Source organism: Phaethon lepturus, unplaced genomic scaffold, assembly GCF_000687285.1.
Source record: "Phaethon lepturus isolate BGI_N335 unplaced genomic scaffold, ASM68728v1 scaffold18953, whole genome shotgun sequence".
NCBI lineage: Eukaryota > Metazoa > Chordata > Aves > Phaethontiformes > Phaethontidae > Phaethon > Phaethon lepturus.
The window spans coordinates 1-14,272 of record NW_010531415.1 but is presented as its reverse complement, the minus strand read 5'-3'; the positions used below and the strand labels follow the sequence as shown (position 1 = coordinate 14,272).

General features: G+C 42.8%; 1 protein-coding gene across 1 annotated transcript; it reads right to left on the bottom strand.

Annotated features, from left to right (window-relative positions):
- Positions 1 to 8,947: 8,947 nt before the first annotated feature.
- LOC104614118 (olfactory receptor 10A7-like) lies at positions 8,948 to 9,868 on the bottom strand. The gene has a single exon (XM_010284556.1). It carries the CDS (start codon positions 9,866 to 9,868, stop codon positions 8,948 to 8,950), a length of 921 nt encoding a protein of 306 aa, XP_010282858.1.
- Positions 9,869 to 14,272: the final 4,404 nt, after the last annotated feature.

Below are 14,272 nucleotides of genomic sequence, written 5' to 3'. Positions count from 1 at the left end.
ACTAGTGATAGAATGAGAGAAAATGTCCTCAATTTGCACCAGGGGAGATTTAAATTGGATATTAGGAGAAATGTTTTCACTGAGAGGGTGGTCAAGCATTGGAACAGGCTGCCCAGAGAGGTGGTGGAGTCACCATCTCTGGACGTGTTCCAAAAAAGTGTGGACATGGCACTTTGGGACATGGTTTAGTGGGCATGGTGGTTGGGTTAACGGTTGGGCTTGATCTCGAAGGTCCTTTCCAACCGTAATGATTCTATGTTTCTGTGTTTCTGTACCATCACTAATCCCTGCCTTTGATCTTCACTGGTCTTATTGTGCTCGCATCTACGTATTGGTTTGTGTGTCTTCCGATGAGACGCCTGTCTCTAGCAATGCAGCCAGGGCTGATTGTGTTGGTGTGATGGGTACACTTGACCCCTAGCCATACTTTGGTTCAGGCTGACTAAGGAGCAACAGGCCACATGCCCCGAGGTGAACCTGTGGGTTGGAAATCTCCTGGCTCACCTACAAGGGAGTGAAGGCGCCTTGGAAAAATATTTTGCAAGGTGGTTTTGAAGCCCCAAAATGCAGGACAGCTAAAGTACAGAACAAGATACTGGAGCTAGAACAAAGACCTCTATCTTGCCTATACTATTGACTAGCAGCCAGCTACTTCATCTATAAATATTACCACCAGGATGGGCCCAATTTTGAGCTCTCCCTGAATTGCAGCTGGACTGCACACCAGGTGACTCTCCACTTGAGCAGGGACGCCTCTCAAGGTTTGAGATTCCTTGCCTGAGACTGAGAGCCTTCCTTACCCAAGGTGCAGTGCTCCCTTACACATGACAGATCCTCAGTAGCATGCTGAATTAATACTTACAAAATGTTGCTAATCCATGGAGCTACTCAATATTAATTATTATGAACTTTGTGTAGGTAATTCCATTAGACATAAACCATTGTCGAAGTCTGAGACTAAGATTGGATCTAGCTGCACCCAGACTCCATCAGGAGTTTAGAAAGCAAGGGGGTCCACTCTGAAGCTCATGACTCAACGGGAGGGTCTTCCTTACCCTTTGCATCTCCTGTCTCTATGTGAATCATTCTAACTCATTTTGCCTTTGTAAGTTTCTTCCATGCAGTAATTAATAAGGTGAACCTTGCCATCAAACTTACTGAACCTTGGTGAGCCACTGTTCATCTTTGTTCAATTCAACCAAATTTATTGAACTCTGTCAGATTATTATTTCACCTCAGTAAACCATATTGCTGCTTCTCTCCTTTGAGTGAGGTGTATTCCATTCACCTGTGACAGTTGGTATATCTCATAGTCAAGTGAAAGACTTTGAAAACCCATCTTCAAAATGTTTTAAAATGTTACTTGTTTCTTGAATAATTTTATACATGTCATGATTTTAGGTACCTAAATGTATTTTTCATCCTAACTGAGCATGCAGGTAATTTTACAAGAACAGCACCAGAGGGCATTGGAACCATCCCTGGATTTGCAACGTAGTGTTGTTTCTGAAGATGGTGAGAGGGTCGATTTTATCACTGACAGCCTCGCCCTTCATGACTCCTGAGAGAAACAGCCAAAGACACACACAGTCCACAAAATGCTTGACCACAAAGATAACGCTGTTGGGTTTTCTTTGGCAGCATCAGCCCCTATTGGAAAAGGATGTTTACTAGGTTCATTTGGAGTATATTCCTTAAACATTATCAGGCTTGAATAAGAAACCAGAAATCCCCTGTTGCATCGTGTGCTCATTAAAAACTTGAAGTCTAACAAAACTCTTTCTCAAAGACAATTTCTCCTATTTGCCACCTGATGACTGTACAGAGAATTAGTGGCAAGAAAAAGCTTGTTACAGTTTGCTCTGTCTATCAAGCCCTTGAGTATAAATTACAGTGTGAAAGATGGTCACAGGAGTAAAGTTTCCTGTAGTTTTAATGGGGTCTGCTGAGGCTATTAGAGGTGGAGTTGCTGCAGGAATCTAAGTGGCCCTCCTGGGGTGCTGATCACAGCAGAAAATGAGATCATGGTTACAGGAGAATAAAGGAGAGAGTAAGTGCTTTCACCAAGCAGCCCCTTTGACATGTCCTGTCAAAGAAAGGGGTTGGGTGCTGATCCCCTCCAGGACCTTTGCAGGCCTCACCTTCCTCAGGTTTCTTTCTGGTCAGTGTGGGGCATTCAGAGGAGACACCAGGCTCCTGGGAGGCTGCAGCGGCCGCACAGCAAAGGTGCCTGAGCAAAGGTCTGTCAGTCTGGCCCACACACCACTGCTGTCCCAGCCTTGGGGCTGCCCTCCTCGCCTCTGCGCCCCAGCTCAAGTGCTGCTGCTCAGTCCTGAAACACAGCCCTCATCGCCCCACTTGTCCTGACACCCCTCTGGCCAAGCCTGCAGGCCCCCAACAGTCTGGCCACATAGAGATGGTGCCCAGCTTCTCCACACCAAGTCCCTCCTGCCCCAGTCCAGATCCCCCTCCCACCAAACCCCACTGCCTTAGTGGTGCCTCACAGACTGTACCTACAACCCCTGAACTTCCACTCCCTGCAGACCGTTCCTCTAGCTTTCCAGGTATGGATGGGTGCTCTTCAGCCTGGTGGTGACAGCTTGCAGGTCCCAGTTCACAGAACCACAGAACCACAGAACCACAGAATCACAGAATCACTAAGGTTGGAAAGGACCTTCAAGATCATCAAGTCCAACCATTGGGTTGTCCCAGCCCTGCCCTCCAGCTCTGTCCAGTGGGTGCCCAAGTTCCCACTCTCAGTGTCATACCCTCTTGCCCATCCCAAAGCCTTGAGCAATTCCCTGAAATACTGCCTCCTCCAATCTCCCCCCTCTCTGCAATACTCATCCAGCTCACTCATTGCCCCTCATTGACCTGCCATCACTCTTCCACAAGTGTCCCCAACATTCAATGGAAATGGTTCTGTCAAAGGGTCACTGTAAATGTTTTATGTGTCTGAGTTCAAGGTATGAGTTCCTCTCTACCAAAGAGAGTTGTTTTAACAGTAAAATGCACACATACTCATGATGTGAGTGCTCAAAGACTACAGTTCCTCTGTCACTCTCTAAAAGTAGAAACAAATGTCTGTCCACAGTGTCTTTGGGCCTGGTTTTACAAACCCTAGGGATGCACACATCAAATCTCAACTTCTGAGACAGAACCAAGCAAAATCCCATCTATTTCACCAAAAAATTAAAAGATGGCTTGAAATGCATAAGCAGGAAGGAGGAGGGAGTATTTCAAGTTAGGCTAAATTATTAGCTCATTTTTTGCAGATGCTAAATATGTCTTATTTTGTCTTAATGGGACGAACTGGTCCCTAACTGATATCCTCATCCTGGCTGTCAAGGCTTGGCTTGTTCCTAAATCCTCACCAGCCAACCTAGTACCTATCATTCTGCATTTTCTGAAATATTTCATTGACATCAGTTACCTTCCTTTTTTTCTGTATTTTTTAATTTCTTTATTTAGGAAGTTTCACAATGTCTGCATTGCAGCAGGAAACAGCTTCCCCTCCCTCGAAAAAAAACCCACACCTGTTCTTCAGTTGTAGATTTCAAATTTCCATCAGATACAGTCAAATTACAGCTTTCTATTTCATTGGGTCTATCATTTTTTTCTTAAATTAAATAGGATTTTCAATTCACATTGTATGAGGGTTAAGTTCTACAATAAGCATTTCTGTTAAAGAATCTCTGATTTTTCTGCCTACTTATACTCTGATTCACTACCTTGTTTATCTCTGTTGTCAGAGGAAAGCATTTCAGAAAAGAGAGAAAGAAATATGTCATGTTTATAGGATATTAGGTCCTTTCCTGTCCAAAACCCAAATAGGATTCTCCCAGGTTAAAACTTCATTAGAAAAATAGTAATCTTCTGACCTCTATAATTATTCCCAAAACGCATATGCACAAAAGGAGGGATGAGCAGAAGGAATGGGACCCTTCAGCAATGTATGGCAAATAATGGAGTACATGAAAGAAATTTTAGCAATACAGTGAGGACACTGTTAGAGAAGATTATTTCAGATATCTGCTTAAGGATGAGATGAATCACACCCGAGAAGTAACAGTGTCTTTGTGTTGGCTATAAAGGGAGTCTTCATATCTAGGCGTAGCTACGTTGTAGACCACCACAGTTAGCTGTGCCCTTCCACCCAAGCTCTTTGCTGACATTTGTATAAGGTTGCCTCTTTAGATCAAGTTGCAGTGGCTCCTGTGCTTGCAACGTGAGATCAGCATTGCCCTTTATCTTCTGTGGAATGAATTACAGCAGTCTGGAAGATGCCTGCACACTTACTGGGTTTGAACATAACAGGAGCAGCTAACATGCAATGGACCAAGATCTTGGCACAAAATTCTAAGTAACAGGGTCTGCACACAGAAACTGCTACTGCAGGTGATGCCAGGTTCTGAATGTCAACATCCACCATCTACCCTTGCAACGCGAATGAGAAGCTACCTGCACCAGCTTGCTTGGGAATGAAATTTCTCTCTCTGCTGCAGCCCGGCAAACATAATACAAGCAAATTTACAGAGTATCTGAGCAGACTTCACATGCCCACACACCTACATGCAACATCTTTCTGCATGTAGAATGCCCCTTACCTACCACACTGTCCTAGCACAAACCTGGCCAGCTGAGAGGAACTCTCAATATTAATTGAAATTATAGAAGTGTATTAATTATTAAAGAACCTTTAAATGTCTTGGGCCTGAAGGCAGGTTAAGGCAGGTCTCAGTGTTGAGCCAGGCTGGCTTTGTGCTGAGGGATTCAGACACACTTGAAAGCAATGCTATTTAAATAAATAAAAAGGATCCAACAGCGAGCTATGTTTCAGAGCATTATGGGAACCAACATGCAAACTTGGAAAATACTGTGTCATAGTCAATATTCAAAAAAAGCTAATAGACAGTGCTAGAAACTGTGGGATAAATACAGTCTTGCGTTGCAGTAGGGACAGGGCTTGTCTGTTCCAGAGGGAGCTAGTTGTAAAGAACATTGACAAAGTGCATCCTGTATATGTACCAAAAACTTTAGTATTTACTCTAGACACTTGTTTAGTGTATCTCTAAAGCCAATAGGCAGCAACAACAAAATAGGAAACTACTTCAGAGAATTCATTGCACTCAATTCCAGATGTAGGCTTAAAATCAATGTGAAAATCAGCACCCATGACTCTGCAGTGGCTTGTCAACTCTTTTAAGCTGCCTGAAAGTTACAATGGGATCAAACTTTCTTGAGACACGCCTGCTGCTTACCAAGAGGATGAGAGAGGAAGTCTAGTTTACTAATTCAGAAAAGTTTATTTAATTCAGTAGGGGTATCTATGCATAAGTGCCCATATCTGGCCCTGAAGCCCCATTTTGTTGGACTAGGTAAAGCCAGTATGGTGACCATAACCCAGAATAAGAGTCATGTCTTAAAGAAGACATGATTTGATCATCTAGTTTCACTCTAAAAGCACTTTTTTTCTGACTGTTGGATATTAGGAGAGCCAAAAGTAGCTAAAACTTAGATGTAAATATCTACATAGCCAATGCTCAAAGTTTATTGATATTAGTTCCAGTGCTAAATTTCAACTAGCTAAAGAGTCCAAATGAACCCTGTACTAGTCTAAATCAAGCATACAATTTCTGCCTTGATCCATGTCATCGTAATACAGGGGAGAAGAGAAATTCATTAGAAGTATCTCTCCATTCACTGTAAAAGGAGGCAGGTACTTCAGATAACAATATTCAAGCAATGATTCAGGTGCCCAAGCAGAGGCATCTTGTGCCATTTAGGGTGACCTAGGGCATCACTGACATCAGTACAGGGTTGATTGATAGATATGACACAGACCCTACAAGACATTTGCAGAATCCCTTAAAGTATCTGAATTAGCAGCACACATCTGTGTTTGGGCAGTTATTTCTGCCTTCCAGTAGGATGCCTACAGTCTAGATGGTAAGAATTTAATAAGGCGTGGCTAAAACTTAAGGTTTTAAGTGTAAGCTGCTCATGGATATTGTATTGTATTCTTGGATATAAAAACTGGATATGAAGCTCTGAGCTAGTCATCCTGTCTCCCTTTACAGCCAGTAGATATAAAGAGTAGCTCTGACCTACTGGTGTGTGGTGGTGTGTGGAACCATTAGAACAGACCAGAGAAGACTCTTTCTCACCAATGGTTATAAAGGGAACCCAAGGAACAGGCATAGCTTAGAGGATGACCTTTTAGATATAAAGCCTTGTGAAGGCTAAAGGTCTTGTGAACCCTAGTTTCAGTCGCCTTTCTGTTGACATGGGAAAACAATGCAGTGGACTGAGTATCTTGCACCACTTCAAGTGTATAATGGGAACTGTTAGGAAGGAAGGAGGAGGAAGAACTGTTATAGTGTAAAATGTGGAATGAAGGAGGGCTGTGAGGACTGGGAAAGGTGTGATTGTAGTACACAATTGGCAGTTTAGGGTAGCAGCAGATAAGGAGTGTAGAATGGGCACCTTTCCTGTGGAGTGGTTAACAACAGCATGCTAGGCTCTGATTATTAGGTGGCATAGTAAGTGATAAGGAATATTAGTGTGGTGTGCTAAGGAGCCAAACTCCAATTCAAACTTCCCTGCCCTTAGTCAATCCCATTGAGGGGGAGATACAGGGAGATTTTTAATTAACACTGTGGTCAAAACAGGTTCAGGTTGGCAAAAATAGATTTAATTTATTGCCAATTAAAATAGATTCAGGTAATGAGAAAGAAAGATAAGCATTAAAACACCACTTTTCCTCTCCACTTTCCTAAGTTCAACTTCACTCCTTCACTCCAGGCTCCTCTACTCCCCACCCCAAGCAATGCTAGGTGTCTGGGGAGGGGGCTGGGTCAGTACATAGCAGCTTCTCTCTGCCACTCCTTCCTTCTCACTTTTCCTCTTCTCTGGCATCAGTCCTCCATGGGCTGCAGTTCCTCCAGGAATATCTATCCACTCTGATGTGGTTCCTCCATGGGCTGCAGTTCCTCCAGGAATATCTATCCACTCTGACGTGGGTCCTCCATGGGCTGCAGGGAATATCTGCACCATGGAGCACCTCCTCCTCCCTCTCTGACCTTCGTGGTCCCTCTGCTCTTTCTCATTCCTTTTGTTCATGCTTCTTCTCTCTGTCTGGTATTTTCTGCCCTTCCAGGAATATGTTTTCACAGAAGTGCTGCCAACTTGGTTTATGGGCTCAGCTGTGTCCTGCAGTGGATCCATTGTGGAGCACAGGGCAGCCCCTGGCCCATCCTCATAGAGGTCACCCTGCAACCTCTGCTACCAAAACCTGTACACGTATACCCAATACAGTTAGAAAGAATAGTGATCTAAAGGGAATATAGAAGAGAATTTAGTTTAAATTAATATTTCTTCTATCAATTTTACCATACCTAAGGACATCACAGGGCAGCTTTCTAAGTTTATGACTCATACCTAGGATCTTTCTACAGCCCTTGGAAAGAAATAAGCACCTTCAGAGAGTGACTTGCCCACCCTGACTGAGTCATATATCTGTGAATGAGATAAATTATATCTGGAAGAGGTGTTTGCGGCTTCCACTGACTTCTGAGGAACTCCACATTCCTGACATTGGCACTGCTTTTCTTCCTCAGGTGGCTAAACTTAACAGAAAAGGTGGCCAGCCATGGCACCTAGAGTGCTCAGGTTCCTCCTGATCCCCAGACAATTGGTGAAGGGACACCAATGGGTTTACAATGAGGAGCTCCCAATCTCTGTCCACGAGGGAGCCAAAACACCTGCCACAGATTGCATTACAAACTTTTAGCTGTCAGATTATAGGAAAGGTTTGACCCATGTTGTACTACCATAGTGAGTAAAGATGTATGTCACTTTAGGGAGCCAAAACACCTGCCACAGATTGCATTACAAACTTTTAGCTGTCAGATTATAGGAAAGGTTTGACCTTTTGTTGTACTACCATAGTGAGTAAAGATGTACGTCACTTTACTTTAGATGTGTAAGTGATGCCTGAAAGTCTAATTCATACCATCAATCTTCAGATGAGATGAATGTTCTCTTCTTGGCAAAGCCCTTTACTTTCCATGAGCTTCAAAGGTAGCCCTAGCTACTGTCATGAAAACAGACACTGACCTTTAATTTTCAGATTCCAAGATCTCTATAGAGTCACTATAGTGGTACGGATGCATTTATCATCTCTGTCTCAAGGGAAGCATTGCCAGCATCCACATGGCTAAAGGTGGCTCCTAAAGAAGTGGTATCTGACCTCTGTAGTGCACCCTGGCTCCCAACCTACACTGCAGTAAGCTCCCTCCGCCATGGGCAGGCAGAGCACAAGCATCCCGTGACACAGGATAAACATGGGGACATCCATGACATCTTCACAAGGTAGGTGCAAATAACCTGTGCCCTAGGAGAGACCTATGTGCTTTCAGAGCAGTAGGCACAGTCCAGGGAAACATCCCCACAGCACCTAAAGGACACTGTATCTCTACATTTGGGCAGCTGAGTCCTGCCACACCACATGGCACTTGGCCAGTGTCCTCTTCTGCGCCACATATAGCCATACCCATGTCAACACGTGGGGCCAACCTGTGCCCCATGTGTCTGTAGCCATAAGACACATTTTTTCTTCTTGTGACTTTTGATTTCTAAGTGACTGAAATAATATGAAAACATGACAAAGGTGTTTTGAGTTTAATCAAGATTATTTTGGGGTGAGCTTACATTTTGGTTTTACAGGGGCTTTTTTAAGAAGTCCAAAAACCCCATATTTTTTTTCCCAAACAACCACCCAGCTCCACTTACGACCAGGCAAATTGCTGCGTCAGTGTCTATATACTTCCTGTGGAAATCATCTAGAGTGGTTTATATTTTTATAGTCTGACCCAAAAAAAAAAAAAAACCCCCACAAAACATAGCTCTTGGTATGTCATTTATATAAACCCATAAATGCCTGGACTTATTTCCCTCGGGCTCCTCTCACTTCTTTGTTTCTTAAGGCATAGATAAGTGGATTCACCATGGGTGTTACCACAGTGTAGAAGACAGAGAACAACTTGTGAAAAGCTGTGAGGTTGTAACTTTTTGGTAACATATAGACAAGGATGAGAGTTGTATAGAAAATAGTGACCACAATGAGGTGAGAAGAGCATGTGGAAAATGCCTTTTGCCTCCCTGTTGCTGAAGGGATTCTCAGGACGGTGATGATGATTAAAATATAGGATGCTACAGTAAAAAGAAAGGGCAGCGTAGTACATGTAGCAGACATCAAAGACGTTACAGCTTCTATCAGAAATGTGTCACTGCAGGAGCATTGTATCACGGGGGTGAAATCACAGAAGAAATGGTCAATCTCACTGCGATCACAGTACACCATTTGTGACATCAGCAGTGTGATCACAAAGCTGATCATAAAACCACTTATCCAGGCCCCAGCAGCTAGTTCCATGCAAAGCTTATGATTCATCAGGGTGACATAATGCAAAGGTTTGCACACTGCTAAGTATCGATCATAAGACATAATTGCCAGGAGATAACACTCTACCCCAACTAGAAAAGCAAATATGAAAAACTGTGTCATGCAGCTGCTGTAGGAAATGCGTCTGTTGCCTGTCAGGAAGCTGGCCAGCAGCTTGGGCAGGATGGTGGAGCTGTAGCATGTCTCCAAGCAAGACAAGTTGCTGAGGAAGAAGTACATTGGGGTGTGGAGATGCTGATTAGCCACCACCAACATGAAGAGGAGAATGTTCCCCGTCATTGTCACCATGTAGATCACCAGGAAGAGCAGGAAGAGAGGAACCTGAAGGTCGGGTAAATCGCCAAATCCCAGGAGGATGAATTCTGTAATGTAAGTTTGGTTTTGCTTTTCTGTAGCTGACATCACGCTGAATCTTGGGGAAAGCAAATACTAAAACATAATACAAAAATTAAAAAAACATTTTCCGTGTGTGGCTGTAAAGATACATTCTTCAGATTAAATCTTGGATCCAATCTCTATGGCCTGAGACCTTATTTAAAATTCCAACTCTGAAGGCATTTCAGCAATGTTTTATATGAAAAAAAAATGGTCTTATCTCAGTTTCAATCACTGTTGGTATGCCTCAGGGACAAGACAGTTTTCTTATTTTCTAAGAAGTATGGATGATTACATGCCATTTTTTGGCTCCATGTCCTGGCTTGTTTCCCTGCCTCGTAGAGGCATGCCCTAATTCTTAATATTTGTGCTCAGGATATATATTTATATACTTATGCTCCTTTGCAGATCACCCAGTTACACCAGCATGGGGAAAGGTGTTCAAAACTACCTACGCCTAAACTATGGCATTAGCCTGCAGTCATAGCAGATTAGTTTCTGCAACCAGACAATCTTCACACAAAATTTCTTATATTCTGCATCTTGGGTGACCCAGCTGATTTACAAGGTAGGGAAATTTTAGGCATGGGGAGGACTATCTATGCGGTTTGTTCAGTTTGTTCAATGCCTTGTCATTTAAAAAATATTGGGACATTCGGATAAAGCTGTGGCTGGCTAATAATAAAATCATGCCAGTAATTGATGAGCCTTACAGTTCAACACATGGGCAATTATTTCCACTGATAGAAAAACACAGAAAATCAGAAATTCACCTTCTCATCAGTTCTTCATTCACTTTCTTCCCAAGTCTGCACACTCCCCTTCGTCAGGCTTACCTCCATGGTAGCCAGTTACGGACTGGGGTCTCTCAGACACCTGCCCACATCACATTGTGGGATGCAGCACAGATTCTGCAGGCTGTCTTCTCTTTCCGTCATCTTTATATGAAAGCCAAGAGCTTGATCTTCCCAAGTGTTTGCTTTGTCTTTAATAAATCTCCACACGTACTGGAGCCAAGATGAACTCCGAAGTCCCTTGTGACTCATTATATGCTCTTGAGTATGAACACAAAATCTCCTTTAATAGTCTTACTAATGGAAATTTATCAATTGGGTAGAACCTTCCCAATAACATTCTTGGTTAAAGTTTATAACATGTTAATAATGCACAGAAATTTACTAATAAACTGTGCGTTCTCCATCCCACACACATCTTATTTCCAATTATATTCCATTTTCCAAAAGCATCTGCATACCTAATGAACATACTGCATATCTATTATACCAAATAAGAGGGGACTATATCACAACCCCCTTGAATGGTGTCTTTACAACATGCCTTTGATGCGGGCACTCGGGTATGGCATGAAGGCATGCAGCAGCATTTCAGAGAACAAACTCCGCTGGGCCAAACCACAACTGGTGCTTTCCACAATTGGATTTCTGATCTGAAGAAGGTGATAAGGGGAGCTACTGTGTCAACATTGCCTGAGTTCCCTCACAGGAGGACATGAAGCAAAGCTCCAGGAAGAAGAGGAGAAACATGGAAATAGGTGTGCAGTGAAGATTATCAGAGGGATCAGCATCCCGGGGAGAAAGACAGAGTAGGCCAAGTCAACAATGTGAACGGACTGACTATTAGCATGGATGCCAAGCCCATGGCACAAACAGAGTATTAGCATGGATGCCCTGACAGATACCAAACCCTGAAGTGTTTTCTTCTCAGTCTACACTGGAGGGAGAGTTCAGCATTGTCTGGGCTAGAGCACAGATCTTTTGAGTGCTTTTGCCACTTGGCTTCAGTGTCAAATACATGGTAAATATCAGGCAGACAATAAAAATGGGGCAGAAATTCAAAAAAGTTGAAGTGTGTAATTTTTTTTCTATAATTTGGTCTTCAATTTTTTGTATGACAACAAACTGAAATTATTCCAATAATTAAGTTGTTCACATGCAGCACGCATCTTTTTAGCAATGGTTGTGTTTTCTGCACCTAACGTTGGTGATCTAGGAGCGAGAGAAGACAGTGGCTAACATGAACATCCAGTGTCATGTCAGTGCACTTGTCTGACTGACCTGCTGTTATTGTTGTTGCCTTTCCAAATTAAAGGGAAAAAAAACCCCCTGCTTATTGTTCCTTCTGAGTGTCAATGGACACTTCTTTCCCAGTGTGAATAACTGTTAACTTCCCAAACACTGAACACACCTTTTTTATCCATGATAAACAACTTTGCAAATAATGAACTGAGTACTCATGAGTAACTGACATCCAGACTCAAGCATCTAATCTTAGAAGTCTCAATTCAGGTGTCTCCTGATCAAGAAGCTTAATTAAACTGCCTAAACATAAGCATCTAGGACTATTTCAGATGCCAAAAAATGTAAGAACTCCAGCTATCACTCCAGAAGGATGTCCCATAGGTCCTATGCGATACCATTTTTGTGAGGATGTCTGCGATACCCTAGAGTATATGAAATGGTATTTGACTCCTTTATGTGGCACCTGAATCCCACTGTAGGTTGATCAGCTGAATAGCTCTGTAGGCTGTATTGACCAAATCTCCATAGGCTATAAATGGGAGCTTAGACATCCCAATCATGAGTACAGGCTTACATGGTAGAAACTGAAATGTTAAGTGTTTGATTCTGGGGCTGAGAGCAGGGTTCAGCTATTTGAACATAGATCTTATTCTGTCCTAGATTTCTGCAGACTGATGTCAGATGTTGCCCAGAGAGGTGGTAGATGCTCCATCCCTGGACACATCCCAGGTCAGGCTGGACAGGGCTCTGAGCAACCTGATCTGGTTGAAGATGTCCCTGCTCATTGCAAGGGGGTTGGACTAGATGATCTTGAAAGGTCCCTTCCAACCCAAACTATTCTATGCTTCTACGATTCTATGTGACACAATACTTGCTATAAAACTGCACCCTTATTAAAGCAAAATGCAGGCAATAAAAGAAACCCAAATGAAGGTATGGGTTCAGGCCTTCAAAATTATGCTGGACACATAGGTTTCAGTAAATGAATCTAATTTTCAATATGGATAATATAGCTTGAATTTCATGGAAGAGAAAAAGCTCCATGTGAAACAAAGTTAACTTGAGTTTATTCAGCGTCACATTTGGCCAGATAAAGTCTTAACCTTCAGGTTAAGGTGAGCAGAACCTCAGGTTCAGGTGAGCAAAAATCTCATTTTGTGGTTATGTGTTCTTCTTTGAGTTTATCTTTGCAAAGTTTTCCACCCATGCCCAACGGGTAAAGTGAGAAGCTCTTATACATCTCTGAAATTCCCTTTCTGTACAGCCTAAAAGCATTCATTTTTATTGCCTGTCTCCGGGGCCTACTTACTGCTAATGCTCAGTACGCCTGACTGCCTTGTATTTCAAGTAATCTCACAGTCCAAAAGCAAATTGAAATTTTAATAAATCCGTCAGGATGATGTTACCTGTATTGGCAAGATGCTCCGTGGCCTAAAAGATGGTGGGGCACTTGGTTAAACCAATGTCCAAAAATAATGCAGAGTTGGGGTTATACGGCTACAATATGAATGCTTCTGAAGAATCATAATTCATAAAATCTTTATTTCATTCTCCCTTAATTCACAAGAGCATCAGATATAAGCCTTCCATGTACCTCAATATAGGCACATCTCACCTGAAATACGCAAAATCTCCTCCTGATGGCCTACCTTTTTTTCCCCAGCAGCAGATAATGCTTTTTACATGGAACACAATGTGCACAGAACATCACTGTGGATAGTGACAGTCCCTGGCTGAGTCCCTCTCAGCACTCATGAACCTTGCGTTACTTCCTATCCCATGGCAGAGTTCATTAAGACAGATGGAAGAGAGCTTATTGTGAATCATGCCATAGCCTAGGATATCAACTGGTTGTAAGGGAGCTGGGGGTAATGACTCTTTTGAGCTACATGGCAGCCAGGACCCAGGTCTTTTACTTACTGAGCAAGTGCTGAAACCATTCTCAGGTTTAAAAAAGCAAGACAGAAATCTCCTTAGACACTTAGAACCTGGAGTCATCTCACCCAAATTTAGCCTCTTGAACATTTGACTATTTTAATTAGTTATCTAGATATCTAGAATTGACTAGATACTCAGTGTAGCTCTCTCAGTGGAGAGAGACAGACATTTTTGAGAGTTTCCATAGACTGTTCAGGTGACAGGTATTGGAAGACTCACATTGCCCATTCTCTCTTCACTTTCCAGGTAGAGTTTGTAAATAACTGCCTTAGGCTAGGCAGAAGTTTATAGTGTCTGAAGTAATGAGGGTGCTCACAGGGCATGTGCAGGACAACCAAGGGATCAGGCCCAGCCAGCATGGGTTCATGAAAGGCAGGTCCTGCTTGACCAACCTGATCTCCTTCGACGACCAGGTGGCACGCTTAGTGGATGTTGTCTACCTGGACTTTAGGAA

What these genes read in the sequence shown, in the direction of transcription:
- LOC104614118 (XM_010284556.1), bottom strand. Translation starts at nt 9,868, where the DNA reads ATGTCAGCTACAGAAAAGCAAAACCAAACTTACATTACAGAATTCATC.